The following is a 19,376-nucleotide window of genomic DNA, read 5'->3' as shown; positions in this document are numbered from 1 at the left end:
GGGATTACAGGCATGAGCTACCGCGCCTGGCCCATATGCATATTTTGAAGCTAGGAGAAATAGAAAATATTTGCATAGTAAGCAGTGACATATCATTCTGAGTATAAATTTTTTTGTCATGACACATAATCTCTGATGCATTGATTTATGATGTACTTTGCAAAATTTCAAGATACTTTTATTTTTATGATTTGTTTTTATCTTCCAGATCATTGATCTGTGTCTCAGTGGTAATCATCTCATCTTTCTATTTATCTACTAAATTCTTTAACTTTTTGTGTTGTACTTAAATCTGCTTAAGGATGCCTTTAAAAAAATTCAAATTTTCATCTCTCTTTTACAAGTTCGACTTTCCCCTTGTTTCTTCTGACTGATATTCCTCTCTCAAATTGCTGTCTCTTATATAAGATGTTATTTTTCTTGGTTGGCTCATAAGCTCAATTCTGATTGTTGAAATACTGGGAATTCCACATGTGGTGGAAAGCAAAGGTGTTTCTAGTCAGGGGTGCACGGAAGCCAGTTGTCACTAGCCTATGAGAGCTGATTATTAATTTTTCAAGAATTCTTCAAGCTAGTTGTTAAAGACAGATCTTATTAAAGCTGACATATAAACTTACATTAAAAACCAACACAATTTTCAAAATCATTTCCGAATTATTTAACTTCATTTTATTATTATTTATGCTCCTCAGGTAATTTACATCGACTGCATCTGTATGGTGAAAATATAGTATAATGGGGTGCTGCTGTGAATCTCCTTCCAATTCTGCATTCTGTGATATCATAGTGGTAACCTGAAATCCACCATGGTGGGGACATTTACACAATAACTGGCAAATGCTACAAGGCTGGGCTTTTTCAGTTTTGTTGATTGTCTGGACATAAAAAAGTAATACAGAAAATGTTACCGATACAAGCATTTGGGAAAAATAAACTAAAACCTTTTGTGAAAAACAACAGGTTTTATGGAATTTACAATAAATAATACTTTATATTTTATTATTTATAAATTCTGTGCTACACATTCTTCGTATCAGTAAAACTTAGAACATATATATGTATCCATACATTTTGTTTTCTAGAAAGCCACTGGTTGAACATTAACCAGCACACTACTGGAGTCTCTACCCACAAAGGTAGTATAGGTGGGCAAGGAGTCAATTCTCTGTGAGACTCCTGGGGGAGTCACTGACTTAGTACATCAAGAGTAGTGCTGTGATTTTAAAATATGTCCACAAATTCTTTGATACATCTCCTATCTAAAGACAGGCCCTGATTTTCCTCCCCATGAATGTGAGCTGTACCTAACGACTAATGAATGTGGTGGAAGTAACCGTGTTAGACTTCCAAGGCTAATTCATAAAAGACAGTGTGGGCTCTGTCTTACCCTCTTTTGGACTGCTTACTTTGGGGAAAGCCAGTGGCCATGCCATGAGGACACTTGAACATCTATGAAGAGGCCCCACATGGTGTGGATAAGGACTCCTGCAATGGCCATTTTGGACCTAGATTCTCCTGCCCCAGACAGGGCTTCAAATGACTGGGGTCCCAGCAGACATCTTGACTGCAACTTCACAGGAGACTTTGGAGCCAGAACCTCTCAGCTAAGCAGCTCCTGCAATCATAACACACAGAAACTGTGATGTAATGAACGTTTGTTGCTTTAAGTAAGCCCCTAAGGTTTGGAGTAATTTATTAGATGGCAACAGATAACTAATATAAGCAGGGAAGACTCATTATCCCCATTAAACTTCTTGGACTTTTGGGAGTCAATGAAATCTAAGACTCTCTCATATGGTGCTATACCAACTTTGTTGAAGGGAGGGTGTCTTCCCAGAGATCTGTGAAAACCAAACTATTCAGGATTAAGAGGTTCAGAAGCCACCAATACCACTGTTCTTCATTTGTTTGCTTAGTCCATGGGGGAGCAAGTCGTGAACCTACTTCCCATAGCAGAGTCCCCAACACAGGTCAAGGTCCCACCTTCTCCTACCTTCCTATAGGCCTTGGCAAGGATTTGGCTCAAGGGAGGCAAATGTCTTAGAGATGGAAGAGAGGGAAAGGGAGTTATGGCTAAGTTGCCATTTTTCAAGAATCTTCTGTATTTTATATATACACACACACACGAGACAGTAATCTTATATTATTGCCAAAAAAAAAACAAAGTCACTAAAATTAGGTGAAAAGGTTTTAAAGACATCCATTATTTGAGAAAATGAAAGAACAACAAATCTCATGTAATAATTTCTTTCCTTTTCGGTTTAAGTATTTTTCATGAAAAAGCACAAATAAAGGCCAACATTTCTCGTATTCATGCCTTTGGGCCATCTATAAACCTTTTAAAACTTTCTCCTAACTTTAAATTAATGGCAAAATATACTAAAAAAAGGAGGAGGACCAACAGCCTTGTGCATTTTGCCTCTCATACCTATCAAATCATAATTACCAAAATGTCCAAGGCCGTTTGTATCTATTATTTGTATCCTTTATTAGAGACATTCCATTTTACATTTTTTGTTGATATATTCATATATTTGTAGTCCAAATATTGAGGAAATGAACTAATGCATAAATAATAATGTGATTTAATATCACTATTTTGTGGTTAGCTTTTTTATTTTAGCATTTTATTTCAGTCTACTTCTAATTAAATAGCTATTGCACTGTCAATTAACAAAGCCTGAATTAAATAGCTATCACATTCTGTTAATTAACAAAGCCTGAATTGAATCCGGCCCTGGATCTTAGAGCAGGTAACTTGTGTCTTCTATTACCTTTCCAGCTGACTTTGGAAAAGTCCTTGCACACGTCCAGACCCCAATTTTGTCATCTGTAAATATGAAGATACTGAATTAGGTTATTCTTAAATTCCTATTCAGTTTCTATACTTTTAAACAGTTATTGAATAAAATACTAATCGTATAAAAAATCATATTTTTTTGTATAAAAGGATACAAAAAAATAAAAACTGAATTCTTATCTTAAACAGATTAAAACTTACTTGGCAAAAAAAATTCATATAAAGAAGTAGCTGGTCAGTTAAGTATTAGAAGAGGTCACAAGAAGGAGAAGGGAGTAGAGGCTGTAGGGGTTAGGGAAACTCAAGAGGAAATAGAACACGGTGTGAATCTAAAGAATCTGAAATTGATGGAAAAACCCTTATAAGATCTTATAAGACCTTACAAGATCATTACAAGACCTTACAAGACCTTATAAGACCTTATAAGATCATTATTGTTTTTCAGCCTCCAGAAAGTCTTATATAATGATAATTTGCACTAGGTTTGTTTTGGTGTTTTGTGTACTTGTATGTTTGTTTGTGATTTGAATTTGTCTTTCAAACATACAGCTCTCCATCTCATAAATTAATATCTACCTTCTGGAAAATTACATGCAAAAAGTTATTAGTTTATTGAAGAAAAAGAATTAGAATCTACTTCTTATTAAAGTATTATCTTTATTAGAGTCACAACTTTTAGCATGCCAAGTGATCTCCCAACTTCTATTTGTAATAAATCCCTCTTCCTTACTCAGTGATAGGCATACACTTAAGCAAAGTCAATTAGATTCTCTATTTTGATAATCTGTATCTCAACACCCAGGGTGGGTGATTGTTACTGAGTCAGCTGAATGCAGGAGCATTCTATAGAAAAAGTCCATGACTGAACAAGTTTTGGCAGCTCTGATTCCTAGAGATTTTATGGTTGCTGGTGCCTTGGAAGCCTATTCAGCATTTCCTTTGATGCAATGAGTTACTTTAATTTCATTTTTTTAAAAAGAATTTCTTCTTATATAAGTAAATCGACTACGGATATTGGTTGAATGAATGGAACTACAAGCTATGTTATAAGAAAAATATATGTCAATAGAGGTCATGAGCCTCAGTGTGTGTTTGTTAGGCATTGTATCAATGTTCACTACCCCAAGTTTAGTGGCTTAAAAACATTTATTACTTCTCACCATTCTGTGAGTTGCTGGGGAGTTCTTTTGGTTTGCACTAGCTGTGCAAGTTGGTTGGTTTAGGATGGTCTCACTCACATGCCTGGTGGTTGTCAGGCTGGATCTTACTGGGACCTCATCATATGGCAGCCTCAGCATTCAAGCACTTTTCAAGTTGTTTCTTGCATCACATTTATTTTTATCTCATCATATTTACCTTAATCTCACTAGCAAAGTAAATCACTTGGACAAATCCAGAATCAGTGTGGGAGGACACTACTCAAAGCCCTGAATATGGGAAGTGTGAACAAACTGTGAGAGAGGACATTACTTGTAATACCAGGTGTTTGGAAATATGAGTAGAGATGGCTTTTAGCCTCCTCTACCTTTCTAGCTCCTTAAAATGCAAAACAAACAAAAACCCTGAGATGGAGATGGCGTTTAGCCTCCTCTACCTTTCTAGCTCCTTAAAATGCAAAACAAACAAAAACCCTGGGCCGGGCGCGGTGGCTCACGCCTGTAATCCCAGCACTTTGGGAGGCCGAGGCGGGCGGATCACGAGGTCAGAAAATCGAGAGCATCCTGGCTAACACGGTGAAACCCCGTCTCTACTAAAAATACAAAAAATTAGCCGGTCGTGGTGGCGGGCGCCTATAGTCCCAGTTACTCAGGAGGCTGAGGCAGAATGGCGTGAACCGAGGAGGCGGAGCTTGTAGTGAGCCGAGATGGCGCCACTGCACTCCAGCCTGGGCGACAGAGCGAGACTCCGCCTCAGAAAAAAAAAAAACAAAATCCTGTTAATTCTTTTTTTAAAACTATTTCATTTTATCTTTTCCTCTTTCTATGGGAGATTTACAAATATCAAAGAAAGCCCATTAAAAAAAAAAACAGCCTTTCTTGTGGACTAATGTTTCACTTCATGGCACCTTGAGAGTCAAGTGTCAATCAACATTTCAAAAATGGTAATTATAATGTAGGAAAAAAGTGATAAATGACGGTTTAAAAATGTATTATCTATTCTATGTTAGATTTGGGGAATAAAACAGTGGGTAAAAAAAGCTTTTGCCTTCAAGGAACCTAATCTTTTAACAATACAACGTGATGTAATTGTAACAGGGATAAACACTGTGAACACTCAGCCCAGTCAGGGAAGGTTTCCCGGAGAAAGCGACTTTTAAGGTAAGTCATGGAGTTAGATGAAGGATAGGGTTGGGCATGGTAAATGTTCTAAACCGAAGGGGCTCTTTGTGCAAAGAGTACAATGACGGACACCATGGCTTGTTTGTAGAAATAGATTAAGGAATTTACAGGCTCTATGCACCAAAATATTATAGTGCTCTCCCACTTGAAATTCAAAATAAAAATAATGCTAACTATAAAACTACATGTAGGGAAGTCTTTCTGATTTTTCCCATGAGAACATGGGATGAGAACATGTTCTCATCATTTAAAAAATAATAAATACTCTAAAAATATATTCATGCCTCTGTGTTGATGATTTATTCAGCATATACCAGTTCATCTATTGCATAATGCGGTACTGTTCTGGGAACTGCAGATACATGGTATGGCACCATTGCAGAATGTAAAAAGTGGAGAATGGGAGAAGCTTAAGAGCTAGGCAGGTGTCAATTAATGAAAGATGTAAGAAAGCATGTGGTTAAGGATGTGGTGTTGATTACTGACCTGAGTTCAACCTCTGCCATTGACTCATTCTATAAACTTGGGCAACTTGAAGCTTAATTTCCTCAGCTGTAAACTGGGAATGCTAAATTGTGAGAATAAATAAATGTAAAGCATTTAGAACAGTGCTTAATACCATAAAACACAGTTAATTTCAATTAAGTATTACAATTAATAAATTTGTACTTTAGCCTGGGATATGGGGAGCCAATAAGGGTTTACGTGATTAGAGGGGGCTTTAATGGATTTCTTTGGCTGCAGTGTATCATCTGGGTTGAATGACAATGAGTAGATTCTAGGTATGCCTAGGAGGAAGACTCAATAGATATTCATTGGGATATTAATTGGATAGTGGTAAAAGGAGAAGGATGATACTTAGATTTTTGACTTGAGCAATTGGATGATGGTGGCTTTCTATGAGTTACATATCACAGGAAAGGGGCAAAATTGGTTAGTGAAGATAATGAGTTTAGTTTTAGAGACTGATTTGAGATGCCTAGAAGACATCCAAGTCATGACCTTTGGGAAACATCAGCATGGATATAGGAGTTGAAGTAGTAAAAATAGATAAGATGGGTTGGGGATCATGTTTAGACTGAAAAAAGACCAACAGGAATTCCAAGGCACATCCATATGAAGTGTGGTTGAAGTTCAAGGAAGATACATTACAGTATTCAGAAAAATCAGGGGGAAAAAACCCAAGAAGATTGTGATACAATAAAAATAGTAGGGAAAAAAGTGTTTCAAGAAAAAAACATGTGAACAATGTTGTCAAATGTTATATTTGATCATAACACAAGACTAAATGTGGATATTACATTTGGTCAATGTCAGCGAAAAGCAAGTCACTGATAACCTTGGCAAGAAGTGTTTTGGTAAAATGATAGAGACGGAAGCTAGTTCATACTGAACTGGAGTGATGGGAAGAGAGGAACCTGGGACAATGAGTACAAACAACTCTTGCTTGCCTATAAAGAGAAAAGGAAAGAATGGTGGCTGAAAGCAGATCTTCAAATGATAGAGCTGAATAGTTGTTTAACAACTTTGAAAAGATCAACACCATTAACACTCTAGTTCAAACTTCCAACATCTCACATGGACCATTATAATATTCTCCTAATTGTTTCCTTCTTCTACCACTCCCCATTGTATCTTTCTTGGCTACCCCCACCTCAGCCCCATACATTCTCCATACAAATCTAATTATAGCCTTCCCTTACTCATGTAAGCCAGTTGTAGAAGGCTTTTCCTTCTTGAACTAGAATGGGTATACCTCTTAATATTCTCTGGTGAGAGAGATCAGAGAAGCTATGGGGCCTCACACTGCTGGTGAGTGTTCATCTCTATCCTGTAATTCATCTGCTGGTAAGTGTTTATTCTTACTTAGTAATTCACAAAAGGAAGGGTGGTGGCCCCCACTTTGCTCTCAGTATTGGCTGGTCTCCCTGCAGGTGCTCTTCCTTCCCTGGGCCCTACCACACCTGAGCTTCCCAAACTGAACAAACGCCAATGATGTTTTCAGCAGTAGTTTCATGAAGCATTCTAAAACATACCAAAGCAGTACAGAGTAAGAGGACTAAGAGTTACTCTATTAATACACTGAGCTCTTTATTTCTTTCCTTTATTTCACATAACGAGAGAAAAAAGTTCTTACATTTTAGGAAAGCACTGTCCAATAAAAATATGTGAGCTGCATATGTAATTTTAAGTTTTCTAGGGGCCACATTTTTAAATAAAAAATAATAATAAAAAGGTGAGGGCCAGGCGCAGTGGCTCATGCCTGTAATCCTAGCACTTTGAGAGGCCAAGGCGGGCAGATCACTTAAGGACAAGAGTTCAAAACTAGCCTGGCCAACATGGTGAAACCCTGTCTCTACTAAAAATACAAAAAAATTAGATAGGTGTGGTGGCAGGCACCTGTAATCCCAGCTACTCAGGAGGCTGAGACAGGAGAAATCACTTGAACCTGGGAGGCAGATGTTGCCGTGAGCAGAGATCACGCCACTGCACTCCAGCCTGGGCAACAGAGCGAGACTCCATCTAAAAAAAAAAAAAAAAAAGTGAAATTAATTTTATTAATATACTTTATTTAGTATATTAATAGGCCAATATATCCAAATATTCTTTCAATGTGCAATTAATGTAAAAATTAAGATATTTTACTTTCTTGTTGTTAACAAGTGAAAAACATTGTTCACGTTTTTTCTAAGGCTTTGAAATCTGATGCACACTTTATACTTACTGCACACCACAATTCTAAATAGCCACAAGAACTTAACAGCCACACATTGGTAGTGGCTATGGTATGTGGCAGTGTAGTTTGTTCTACCCCTATGTTTACTATTCATTTGCTATGAAAACAGTTTGTGATGGATGCTGCTTCCACAGCTAGGAATTGGTCCAGCCGATGCTGTTAAGGGAGTCAACTCTTCCTTCTGGGAAGGAAGGTCAAATCCTGTGTGAGCTTTGGCAGTTACATGAAATGCAGGCTTTGAGCTCATTCCTAAATTCTGGTTTACCCTGTATGGTAGATTATATTATAAACTCACTTATGTTTGCTGCTCCTCCTTGCTCCAGCCTATTTTGAATCAGGCTTGGTCACATGACTTGCTCTGGTCAATGAAATGTGGAAAGAAGTGATGTTGTCCACTTCTGTGAGCAGAAATTGTAGGACACAATACACGGTTTGTCATAATCTCTTTTGTGTCCACCATTATGACTGACAACATCCCAAACACACAGAGGCTACTCCATCAGCCTGGGACCTGAAGGGAGGACCACGTGGAGTAGAGGTGCAGCTAACCTGTAATGGACATGCAGGGTTTGAGAGAAATGAACCCTTGTTGTTCATTACTGCAGCCAAACCTAGCCTCTTCCTAACTTATGCACTATTGTTTGTGGGTGATGTAGATTGTTTTTTCTCTTTGTTGTCTGGAGGAATGGGATAGTGCAGCTTTAAAACTTTAGAGAGTGTCTCCTAAGGGCATTCATTATGCCTGATGTTTGTTATTGCAATGTTATTGGTTGTTTTCCTGGCTTAGGTTCTGGCCCCCAATAAAAATGGCTTCAAATTTCAAAAGCCCTAATTAAGGTTCTACATCATTACCTTTTTAACAGTTTTGTCCTAAGGCTACTAAGGAACTAAGAACAATATGTAAAGGTGAATTTTCTTCAAAAGATTATCTGTGTCTTCCCACACTTCAATTAATAAGCAAATAAGATTTCTTTTCTGATTTTTTCCCCCTGATTTTTGGCTTGAAAGACAGAGATACCTCTACAGTAAATATTTGTTGAAAAAAAAAGGAATGAAATGAAATGATATGATAGCAGCTTTCTAGGTGGGATCATATGCATATAAGCATGTATATACCTACTTATGAAATCCATGGTGGAAGTTTATGAATCTGCTTTCTCTTGAAGAGGTTTTCTTTAAGTATTTATTCTTATAATAACTAACAAATGCCATTTGTAGTGACAGGTGAGTGAACCCAAGGATTCTTGACTCTGTCTGAGCTGACAGACTGTCACCTAGGTTACGGGTTTTATTCTCCAATTCATTCATTCAACAAGAGAACCTGCCATGTGCTATCAACTTCTCTAAGCACAAGAGATACATCTGCAGAAAAGACAGGCAAAATCTCTGCTTTCCTGGAACTTCCATTGTAGCCAGTCTGTTAGGCCTTCCCAGAGATCTTTTTGTTTTCTGGGTCTCTCTGCCTTAACGGATTTTTTTTAAAGGTTTTTTATTATGGAAAATTTCAATATGTAAGAGCTGAAAGAATTATAACCATCCCCATCATCCAGTTTCAACCACAATCAACTCATGGCCAATCTTATTTCACTGATACTCTACTCTCTCCCCTTATTCCATTTCAAATCATTTTGATAGCACAGGTATCACATCATTTCACTAACATGATTTTTAATAATATTACATACATGTTTTTCCTCTGAGGACACTTACGCGTCCTCATTTGACAGTTTGTATGGGAGACTTTGTGAGTGTCTGCATGTGTGTGCGTATGAACATGCGATATATGTATATATACCTTTTTAATGTTATTACCCACCATAACCATATCCATAAACAGTTCCAAAGCACCTATGGAGATGGAGTCATAATTAATCATGGGTATAAACAGTGCCCACTGAAGAGTTGGTGACTGCCTCTCAAAGCTTTTTAGCTAGGTGTGGTGACTCATGCCTGTAATCCCAGCACTTTGAGAGGCCAAGGCAGGCAGATCACTTGAGCTCAAGAGATCAGCCTGGGCAACATGGTGAAACCCCGTCTACCAAAAATACGAAAAGAAAATTAGCCAGGCGTGGGTGGCATGTGCCTGTGGTCCCAGTTACTCAGGAGGCTGAGGTAAGAGGATCACTTGAGCCCAGGAGGCAGAGGTTGTAGTGAGCTGAGATTATGCCACCGCACTCTAGCCTAGGTGACACAGAGAGACTCCATCACACACACATAAAAAACAAAAAACAAAAAAAGCTTTTTGTTTTTTTGAGACAGGGTCTCAGTCTGTTTCCCAGGCTGGAGTGCAGTGACGTGATCTTGGCTTGCTGCAACCTTCGCCTCCTGTGTTCAAGTGATTCTCCTGCCTCGGCCTCCCAAGTAGCTGGGATTACAGGTGTGTGCCACTGTGCTTGGCTAATTTTTGTATTATAATAGAGACATGGTTTTGCCATGTTGGCCAGGCTGGTCTCAAACTCCTGACCTCAGGTAATCCACCCATCAGCCTCCCAAAGTGCTGGGATTACAGGCGTGAGACACTGCGCTCGGCCTTAAAAAAGCTTTTTATGCCAGAAGTGCTCTGGTTCAATTTAGGGGGATATGATAGTATGTTTTTTTTTTGTTTTTTTTTGTTTTTTTGAGATGGAGTCTCGCTCTATTGCCCTGTTGCTCAGGCTGGAGTACAGTGGCGCAATCTCGGTTCACTGCAACCTCTGCCTCCTGGGTTCAAGTGATTCTCCTGCCTCAGCCTCCCTTCCAAGTAGCTGGGATTATAGGAACTCACCACCATGTCCAGCTAATTTTTGTATGTTTAGTAGAGATGGGTTTCACCACGTAAGCCAGGCTGGTCTCGAACTCCTGACCTCAAGTGATCTGCCTTCTTCAGCCTCCCAAAGTGCTGGGATTACAGGTGTGAGCCACTGTGCCTGGCCTGGGATACGATACCATGTATGTCTTCTGATCCCAGTTTACAACATCAGTAATTGCTCAAGCGTTTCCTCTTGAATTACCTAAGGATATCACAAAAGTGTTACTTTTCTTTGCAAGTCATCAGTGTCTTAACACAGATAAGAAAACTATATTCCCTTTATTAATATGACCTTGATCTTCTAGGAAAATAAAAACCCTTGAATTATTATATTAGAGTACGATATGCTTCCTGTTTTTATTTTAAAATTCCCAAATTTAATCAGGTTCTTTCTTAAAAGAAGTATGCGTTGGTGTGTTCATATTTTAAATTTATCCTGTCACACCAAAAACCTTTCAATGGCTTCGCATCATTATTTTAAATAAAATCCAGTTCCAAAATCTTAACATGAAATTTTTTTACCTCTAACTTGACTGACAGCCATTCCCTATGTCCCCAATTTGATACCCTCCCACCACTCTGTCCTTAAGATCCTGACTCTTCTTTACCTCAGGAACATCCTACAAGCTATTATGTATGCTGGAATGTTCTTGTTTCGACTTCTACTCATTATTCACTTTTCTTAACCATTTAAATATCATATCCTTAGAGAAACCATGCTTGAGCCTTTACAGTCTAAATTGCTAAAATGGTTCTTAGTTTCCTCTTTCATAATACTTATAATTTTATTATTAACTACGATTTTTAAAATGTACAAAAATAGAATGAATCAGATGATTAAATTTGTGTTATGGTGTTCTCTGGGGAGGGATGCTGAGACGGGGTTGAAAGTGCAAAAAGTTTACTGGAGAGTAGCACCTGTGAAATGGAAAGGGGGGAAGCAGCATTGGGTGGGAGAGCCATTAGATTACCATGCAGGTCTGACAATACTTCTGCCATCCCAATATCGAGCAGTCCTTATCCCTTGCTCAGTCTTGAGCTGCGGATGGGCATGGGGGAGAGGGTTTGCCCTGAGAATAGTGTAACTTCAACTTGAAAGGTGAGGTGAACCTAGAAAGAGTTAACAACTGGAAGCTGTCAGGTAACTATCCTCCTTGCAGTTGGGCAGTGAGTCCTTTCTTGAAGGGAGATCTGAGCTGCACACCTCTGTGACTGCTATACACTGTAGGATGTCAATTCAATCCAAATTAATCCATAACTTCAATGATGAAGAATTTTTTGTTTACAAGTTCAACAATCTTGTTCTATGTATTTGGAAACTAAAGGTTCACATTGATTTATTTATGTATTTATTTATTTAGACGTAGTTTCACTCTGTCGCCAAGGCTGGAGTACAGTGGCTCAATCTGGGCTCACTGACAACTCCACTTCCCAGGTTCAAGCGATTCTCCCACCTCAGTCTCTGGGCTGGGTACTACAGGTGTGTGCCAACACACCTGGCTAATTTTTGTATTTTTAGTAGAGATGGGGTTTCACCATGTTGGCCAGGCCGGTCTTGAACTCCTGACCTCAAGTGATACACCTGCCTCGGCCTCCCAAAGTGCTGGGGTTATAGGTGTGAGCCACTGTGCCAGACCAAGATTCATATTTAGCCAAGCTAAATTTGAAAAAGAGCAAAGAAGAGGGATTTACCTTATTATATATTAAGATATTCTATAATACAATAGTAAATAAAAGCAACATGGTACTGGAGTAGTCACAGACAAGTTGACCAATTGAAAAATAGGTCAGAAGCAGAACACAAATGAAATGAAAACAGAAAGATAGAAGTGGCATCAAAAATCAAACAGGAAGGAGGTAGGCACGGTGGCTCACGCCTGTAATCCCAACACTTTAGGAGGCCGAGGCGGGCCGATCACTTGAGGCCAGGAGTTCAAGAATAGCATGGCCAACATGGTGAAACGCCCTCTCTAATTAGATGGGCATGGTGGTGCATGCCTATAGTTCCAGCTACTTGGGAGGCTGAGGCAGAACTGCTTGAACCTGGGAGGCAGAGGTTGCAGTGAACCAAGATTGCGCCACTGCACTCCAGCATTGGAGATGGTGTGAGACTCTGTCCCAGGAAAAAAAAAAAAAAAGAAAGAAAAAAAATCAACAGGAAAGAATAAACTGAGTGAGTAGACTTATAGAAAAAAAAAATGGCCTAGATCCTCACTTTACACCACAAACAGGGATGTATTACAGAGAGAATAAAGACTTAAGTGTGATTCTAAGTAGAGTAATGGACTGCAAAAGAAATAGAAGAAAATACAGAATCTCTTTTTGATCCGGAAATGCAGACTGTTTTTAAACAAGACTTCAAAAGCACTATTGAGAGTAGTAAGACTGTATTCAACTAGAGGAGAGAGCTGGAAAAACCTGAGGAGGAGTTCAGCACACTATAGAGAATATTCCTGGGATCGGTGCAGCTAAAAGATGAAGGCAACTTATGGTAATAAACCATAAAGAAATACAGATCTGTTAGAGGGCATATCATTCTCTTGCCTATCTAAAATATTTTCTCCTGCCTCTGCTTCCTTCCTATTTAAAACGAAGCATGTGTCTTCAATAAACATTTTTTGAGTTTCAGACACTCAGTTAAGTGCAGGACATAGAAGGAGAAATAAACTTGAGTCCAGTCCTTAAAAGAGCTCATAAGGCCGAGAAAAATGAGAAAACTAAATAAAATGTTTTATTTTTATCTGTCCTCACAATCTCTTCCCAGTAAATGTTTTAACTCCTGTTCTACAGGTAGGGAGCTAGACCTTTGTCCAGGGTATCATTGAGGTACTGACATTTGAGCAATAAGGAAAATCATTCTGGCAAAAGGAACAGTGCTAATAAAGTCACATGGCCTTGAAAGAACATGGTGTATTGGAAAACGTTAAGCAGGCAACCTAATACTGGACATTCCAAAATGTACATGTTACTGAATAGAGAAAGTAGTCCACAGCAGCTGTTTAGTCTTCTCTTAGTAGAATTGATGATTACATCAGCTAATTGTCGCCTTTGAAGGCAGGGCCAAAGAAGATGAAGCAGGGATAAATGAAGGATAAATGTTAATGGTTAAGGAAGAGAAGCATTCTAGGAAGCAAAAATGACTAACTGTGAAGTGATAATAAGCACTGTACCATAAATTTAGAGGAGGAAGATATTGCTATCAGCCACAGTGGCCAGGAAACGTTTCATGGAAGTGGTACGGCTTCCTTTGGTCATTCAAAAAATATAGCTAATCCTTATTACTTACAGATTCTGTATTTGTGAGTTTGCCTACTTGCTAAAATTTATTTGCAATGCCCAAATCAATACTTGGAATGCTTTTGCAGTCATTTGTCGACATGAACAGAGGCAAAAAAATTTGAGTCACCTGATGCACATGTTCCCAGCTTTGGTGAAACAAGGGGATGCTCTGCCTTCCTGTTTTAGCTCTCACACTGGAAACAAGTGTCCTTTTCATGGTCTATTTAGGGCCACATTTGTTGCATTTTTGACCTTTTTGTGATTTCACTGTTTAAAATGCCCCCCAAGTGTAGTGATGAGGCTATCTGGGTCCCTAAGTGCCAGAAGGCTCTTCTTTCTTTTTAAAGAGAAAATACATACGCCAGGTAAGCATGAGTTATAGTGCCACTGGCTATGAGTTCAATGTTAATGAATCAACTATATTAAATAAGGTGCCTTAAAAAAATTTTTTTTTCCTACATAAGGTGCCTTTAAAAAGAAACACACATAAAACAAGGTATTTATGGGCTGGTTGACAAACATTTAATAAGAGGCTTGAAGGAACCTAATCCTGCATTTCTCCTAGGAGCAATGGTTCCATATTCACTAATTCAGCATTTGTGGCTTTTTTACAGAACCACCGTGAATAAGGATTGGCTGTATATATTAGCGGCTGTTCTTGAAGCGGGGGATTCAAAGCTATATAATCCACTAAAGAACAGATAATCACATACTTGCAAAAATAAAGCTATGAGTGCTATAAAAGAAGCAATCACAGGCTGATGCCAGAAAATCTCAGAGGGACTCTTGCTTTACAGAAGGGAGGTCAAAGATTGATTTCCAAAGGCGATGCTGTATGCACTGCATTTTGATGCTTAAGTAGGAATCTATCAAATGAAAGGTAGAGAAACACATTTTGCAATGGCTCAATTTAGTGAGAGGACACACTTCTGTGGAGACATACGTTTACTCCCTCTTGAATGCTAATTTGTCATGTTGCCTTCTGATTAACCCCAGCCCTGTGATTATTACTTTATTTACTGTACTTAGTTTAACAACAAAGCAACCCTGATGTTATCACACAAATTACAGGCTATGATGCATACAGCATTCTTGCCTGTCTGGAGGGTTGCCTTTAAATGTCTCTATAGAGTACGTACACCCTTTCCTTATGGCATGTAAGTACTGGTCTGGGGAGTAAAAGGGCAGAGATCTACCTGTCTTGCTGCCACTGAAGACCATGCTTCTGTCTGTAAGTTACCCCCAACAAAACACTCTTTACTGACCAAACTGGATTTGTCTGCTTTGTTCATTTGATTTCTCCTTTGATGTTTGGGGGGCACTTTGCATAAAGGGCCTTTTCATGGAACAACTTATTTTAAGGAACTCAAAATAGTTTAGGATGGCTGGAGCAAAGACTGAAAGGAGTTTCTAGGCAAAAAGGAAGGTGTCTGATTTATGAAAGTCCCTTTATAGGATGTTAAATAATGTGTTTTATTCTAAAGATAATGTGGAAGTTGAAGATTTTAAGCAAGAAAGTGACATGATTAGATCCAAATTTTAGAATTACTGCTATTAAAGGCAATGATGATGAGGGCAACTGAAGATGAACTGAGATGGAGGTCAGCATAAAAGGCAAAGATATTAAAAGGCTTTTGCTATTATTTAGGAAGAATAAAAGACTTTAAATAAGACAGTGACAGTGGTATGAGAGATGGATGGGCAAAGTTTGAGCAGTCAGGGAAAGAAGTAGAAGCGTTCTCTGTGGAAAATAAAGTGAACAAATGTTTGGAGAAAGGGAGGGTAAGCAAATCAGTTTATCTGGGGTATACAGTATTTGATAGAAGCTTTGGAAGGCTGAAGTGGAGAGCCAGAGTAATGGAATAGCTGGTGATAAGGCTGAAAATATTGGTGGCGTCAGCCTGTGGCAAGGCTACAACAAACAGACTAAACAAATATAATTTTAACTTTCGGCAGTATTAAACTTATAAACAATTTTTATTGTAAAATACATATAAAACCTACCGTTTTCATTAAGTATATGGTCCACTGCATTAAGGACATTCATATTGTGCAACCCACACACCACCACTCATCTCCAGAATCTAAATCATCCTAAACTGAAACTCTATTATCCACTGAAATATAACTCCTCATTTCCCCTTCTCCTGGGCACCCTCTCCACCCCTGCTCTTGCTACCATTCCACCTTCTGTCTCTAGGAGTTTTGACTACTCTAGGTACTTAATGTAAGTGGAATCATAATATTTGTCCTTTCATGTCTGGTTTATTTCACTTAGCTAAATCACTTTAATCAACACCCTGGTTATTCAGTAGCTGGATTCTAATTTGTATTCTACTCTATATGCTGTATTTTAAAACAAATGTCTTGCTTTGTAGTTCATAATCTTTCCACCTAATCCTTAAAGACACTTCACTCTAGCAAATTATAAACTCAGAGTTCCTAAGAACAATTTAGCCTATCGGTGTCTCTCATAAAGAGCTTTTATTGATCTACTTACTGAAAATGTCTTTAGATTGTGAATATTTTCATTTCATTACAGTTCATGCAACGCAGACCCTTTGTAAAATTCCACCTAGTATCTAAATAGAACTCAAGCAGGAATCAAACTTATTTGATCACCCAGGAAAATAGTTTATTTATTTGGGTTGCTAATATGAAGACTCTCTCTTTCGATACTATATAATTTCCCGATCTGAGATAGGGCTGAATTTGCTCTAAATAAAGAGAATTTTAAAAATAACAAAACTTATCTTTAGCTGGGGGAAAGTGCAGGCTGGAAACTACCTGAGACACGTGAAGGTTCTCTCACCTTTCCCTTGTGGGCAGCCCTGAGTCATTAGGGCTCTACCAGCAAATCGAGTACTGTTGGACAAGACACTAATCCTCTGGTGGTCTCATTGGGCTCCATTAGACCAGCCTGTGTTTACAAACCTCGTTCACATCACAGCATACACAGAATATGATACTGGTAGGGCACTTAGGTAAATTGAGGAGGTAGCGTGCTCGGCACCTGGAACCTACGGGCCGCCTGGTGTCGCGCACGCGGGAGTGTACGCTCTCAAAGAGCGATCCATCCGGCAGGACCGTTCCAGCTGACAGGCCACGGCCGTCTTACCGGGGACGAGCTGGGGTTCCCGCTGTTTCTGAAGTCAGCGGTCTTTTCCTCCTTGTAAGAAATAAGGTCTTTATATCATAAAGGTAAGCAAAGAATAAAAAGGCACAAAGGCCGCAAGCAACGCACACACGCAAAAACCGAACTACAGCACTCGACCCGCGCATTCTCCGCCGACCTTACGTCTCTCCCAGCAGGCTCCGGGAGCCACCGCGAGACTTCATCAATTCTCGCGAGATTTATCGGCAGCCATCTTCTTGGGGGTGCTGGGAGCCGGGAAGACCCCCTGAATCGTTCCCATTGAGCTGCCCTTCGCCTTCGCTTTCTTTACTTTTGCCTTTTCGACGTAGCCAACAAGCACCTGGTCCCGAGGCTGAGAGAAGGCTCGGGACTAAGCGCGTGTCGCGCTTCCGGTCTGGGTAGATTTGCTGGGGAAGAGGGAAGGGGGAGGGCCCGGGCAAACCGTTGCTGTTTCAGTCCGGGCCGGGGGCCGGGGACGGGGAGCTCCTGGCACCCCGTGCACTTGTGGCCTGCGGCGGTCCCTGCAGAGCTGTTCGCCGACCGGGGCCCGCGGGAACCTGCCACCGGCGCCTCCCACCGCGGCCCACGCGGGCGGCGCGCGGAGGAGGGGGCGGGGGCAGCGGCGGCTGTAGCGGCCGCGACCTGGGCGGGCGGAGGAGTGTGACGGGCCTTAGGGCCGCTGTGGATGGTTTCTAAAATGATCATTGAAAACTTCGAGGCACTCAAGTCCTGGCTCAGCAAGACTCTCGAGCCCATGTGAGTATCCGGGGGATATGTCTTTGCAGGGATGGCAGTGGGAGATAGGCGGACCCAGAGATCTGTGCAGTTTCCCCAAGTGCCTGCGGTGGAGGCCGAAGCGGTGAACGGAGGTCCCAGGGTTCTGTGGCTTCTCCTCCTCGTCCACCTCGCTTCCAGGTTCAGGATACCCCCGAGAGCCTGAGTCGAGCTTTATTTTATTGCTGAGCTGCTCTCGTTTTCCCGTTATATATAGACCGACTCCAACCCCCACCCGCAATATTTTCCGGGGGCCTCAAAATCGGTTTATTTTAGTGAAACCGACTGTATTTTACTTCCTACAGACTATTTTACCTTGTTTTTCTAAATGAAGTAGAATTTGGGGATTCGGGCAGTTCTAGCTTAAATCACTCACGTTTCACCTAAATATAATTCCTGAAAGCAAGGCCACGTCTCCCATGTGCTGTCTGGCTCATCTGCACCTCTCTTCACTGATTGAAGATGTAACAGGTGCTGAGGTGGCCAGTAAAATTCCCCTTTCCCGCCTACGCGTTCGTTAGCTTGGAGAGGAGGAAGAAAATTGAATCTTCATCCATATGGAATATTTAGCAGTTTTAAGTGGGATGCTATAGATAGATTTTGTGTTGGGGGCTGCGGTTAGAGTGCTGAAATAGTCTTAGATTGGAAAATTTAAGGAGTGTTTTGACGACTTGTTAATACAAAATATGACATGGACCAAAGTGCTTAATCAGAATTGGTTGATTTACAGTAATGCAATGGGGAAAGTTCACGTATTTAATAAAGTTATTAGGTTGATTTACAATAATGCAATGGGGAAAGTTCACGTATTTAATAAAGTTATTAGGTACCTACTATATACTACGGGAGGCTTTGGGGATAGAGCTTTTAAATTCTAAAATCGACAAGACATAAATAAATCCAGATATTAGTAGAGCTGTGACTATTGTAATAATAGAGAATCATGCAAAAGTGATTATGAGGGGGGCTACTTCACATTGGTCAAGGAAGGACTCTCAGAGAAGGTGACATTGGAGTGACATCTAAAGAGAAGGGACCATGTGTGTCAAAGTCTTGGAAAAGAACATTCCTTGCAAAAGGAAGAGCAAATGAAAGGCCCTGTAGCAGAAGTGATTGTGATGTGTTTCAGGAAGAGAAAGGCCACTGTGGCTGGAAAGAGCCTTGTGATGAGGGAGAGAATATAAAGGCAACAAGTTGGACAAGTAGGTAGGGGCCACATCATGTATGGGAAGACGTGAGATGATTTAAAGCAGACAAGGACTGATTTAATTTTTTTTAACTCTGCCTATTTTGTAGAGACTGAAAGGGCAAGAATGGAAGTAAGAAGACTATTCAGAAGTGTGTTGTAGGCAGAGATGTGGCTAGTTTGCATTAGAGTGATGGTGGAGACGGGCAGATCCAAATACATTTCATAAGTAAAATTAATGGATTAAATGCGGGAGATGAGGGAAAGGGAAATCAAGGGTGGTGCCTTAGATAACCCAAGCAACAGAATGGGTGATAGTAGAGAAGGCAGAGAACAG

General features: G+C 39.9%; 1 protein-coding gene and 2 long non-coding RNA genes across 54 annotated transcripts in view; 2 read left to right on the top strand and 1 right to left on the bottom strand.

Moving 5' to 3' along the window:
- The window catches only part of LOC109029428 (uncharacterized), a 57,875-nt gene extending 57,040 nt beyond the window's left edge, over nt 1–835 (top strand). For all 6 annotated transcript variants that reach the window (XR_008671047.2, XR_008671049.2, XR_008671046.2 and 3 more), the window contains one exon: nt 693–835. This is a non-coding gene — a long non-coding RNA (uncharacterized lncRNA). The remainder of the gene's footprint in view (nt 1–692) is intronic.
- LOC101148630 (uncharacterized) lies at nt 644–17,370 on the bottom strand. 4 transcript variants are annotated; one of them, XR_008671044.2, is made up of 7 exons: nt 17,062–17,243; nt 10,641–10,866; nt 8,172–8,425; nt 7,540–7,662; nt 5,626–5,707; nt 2,775–2,830; nt 644–1,615 (listed from the first exon to the last, which is right to left on the bottom strand). It is a non-coding gene; the product is annotated as an uncharacterized lncRNA (long non-coding RNA). The 4 variants fall into 4 exon arrangements; XR_008671045.2 differs by lacking the exon at nt 8,172–8,425 and having other exon boundaries at nt 17,237–17,370; XR_008671042.2 differs by lacking the exon at nt 8,172–8,425 and having other exon boundaries at nt 16,756–17,243.
- The window catches only part of RBM26 (RNA binding motif protein 26), a 93,821-nt gene continuing 91,727 nt past the window's right edge, over nt 17,283–19,376 (top strand). For 40 of the 44 annotated variants that reach the window (XM_063697463.1, XM_055360384.2, XM_063697462.1 and 37 more), the window contains exon 1: nt 17,305–17,835. In XM_063697463.1, the coding sequence (XP_063553533.1) occupies nt 17,765–17,835 (71 nt within the window). In that variant the 5' untranslated portion in view covers nt 17,305–17,764. Of the gene's footprint in view, nt 17,836–19,376 lie in introns of all 44 variants that reach the window. The other 4 variants (XM_019039712.4, XM_063697461.1, XM_063697452.1 and 1 more) reach the window with 1 other exon arrangement.

The sequence above is a fragment of the Gorilla gorilla genome, chromosome 14 (genome assembly GCF_029281585.2).
Source record: "Gorilla gorilla gorilla isolate KB3781 chromosome 14, NHGRI_mGorGor1-v2.1_pri, whole genome shotgun sequence".
In the NCBI taxonomy this organism is placed as follows: Eukaryota; Metazoa; Chordata; class Mammalia; order Primates; family Hominidae; genus Gorilla; species Gorilla gorilla.
Note: the sequence above shows the minus strand (reverse complement) of the source record. Positions and strands in the feature narration are given on the sequence as shown.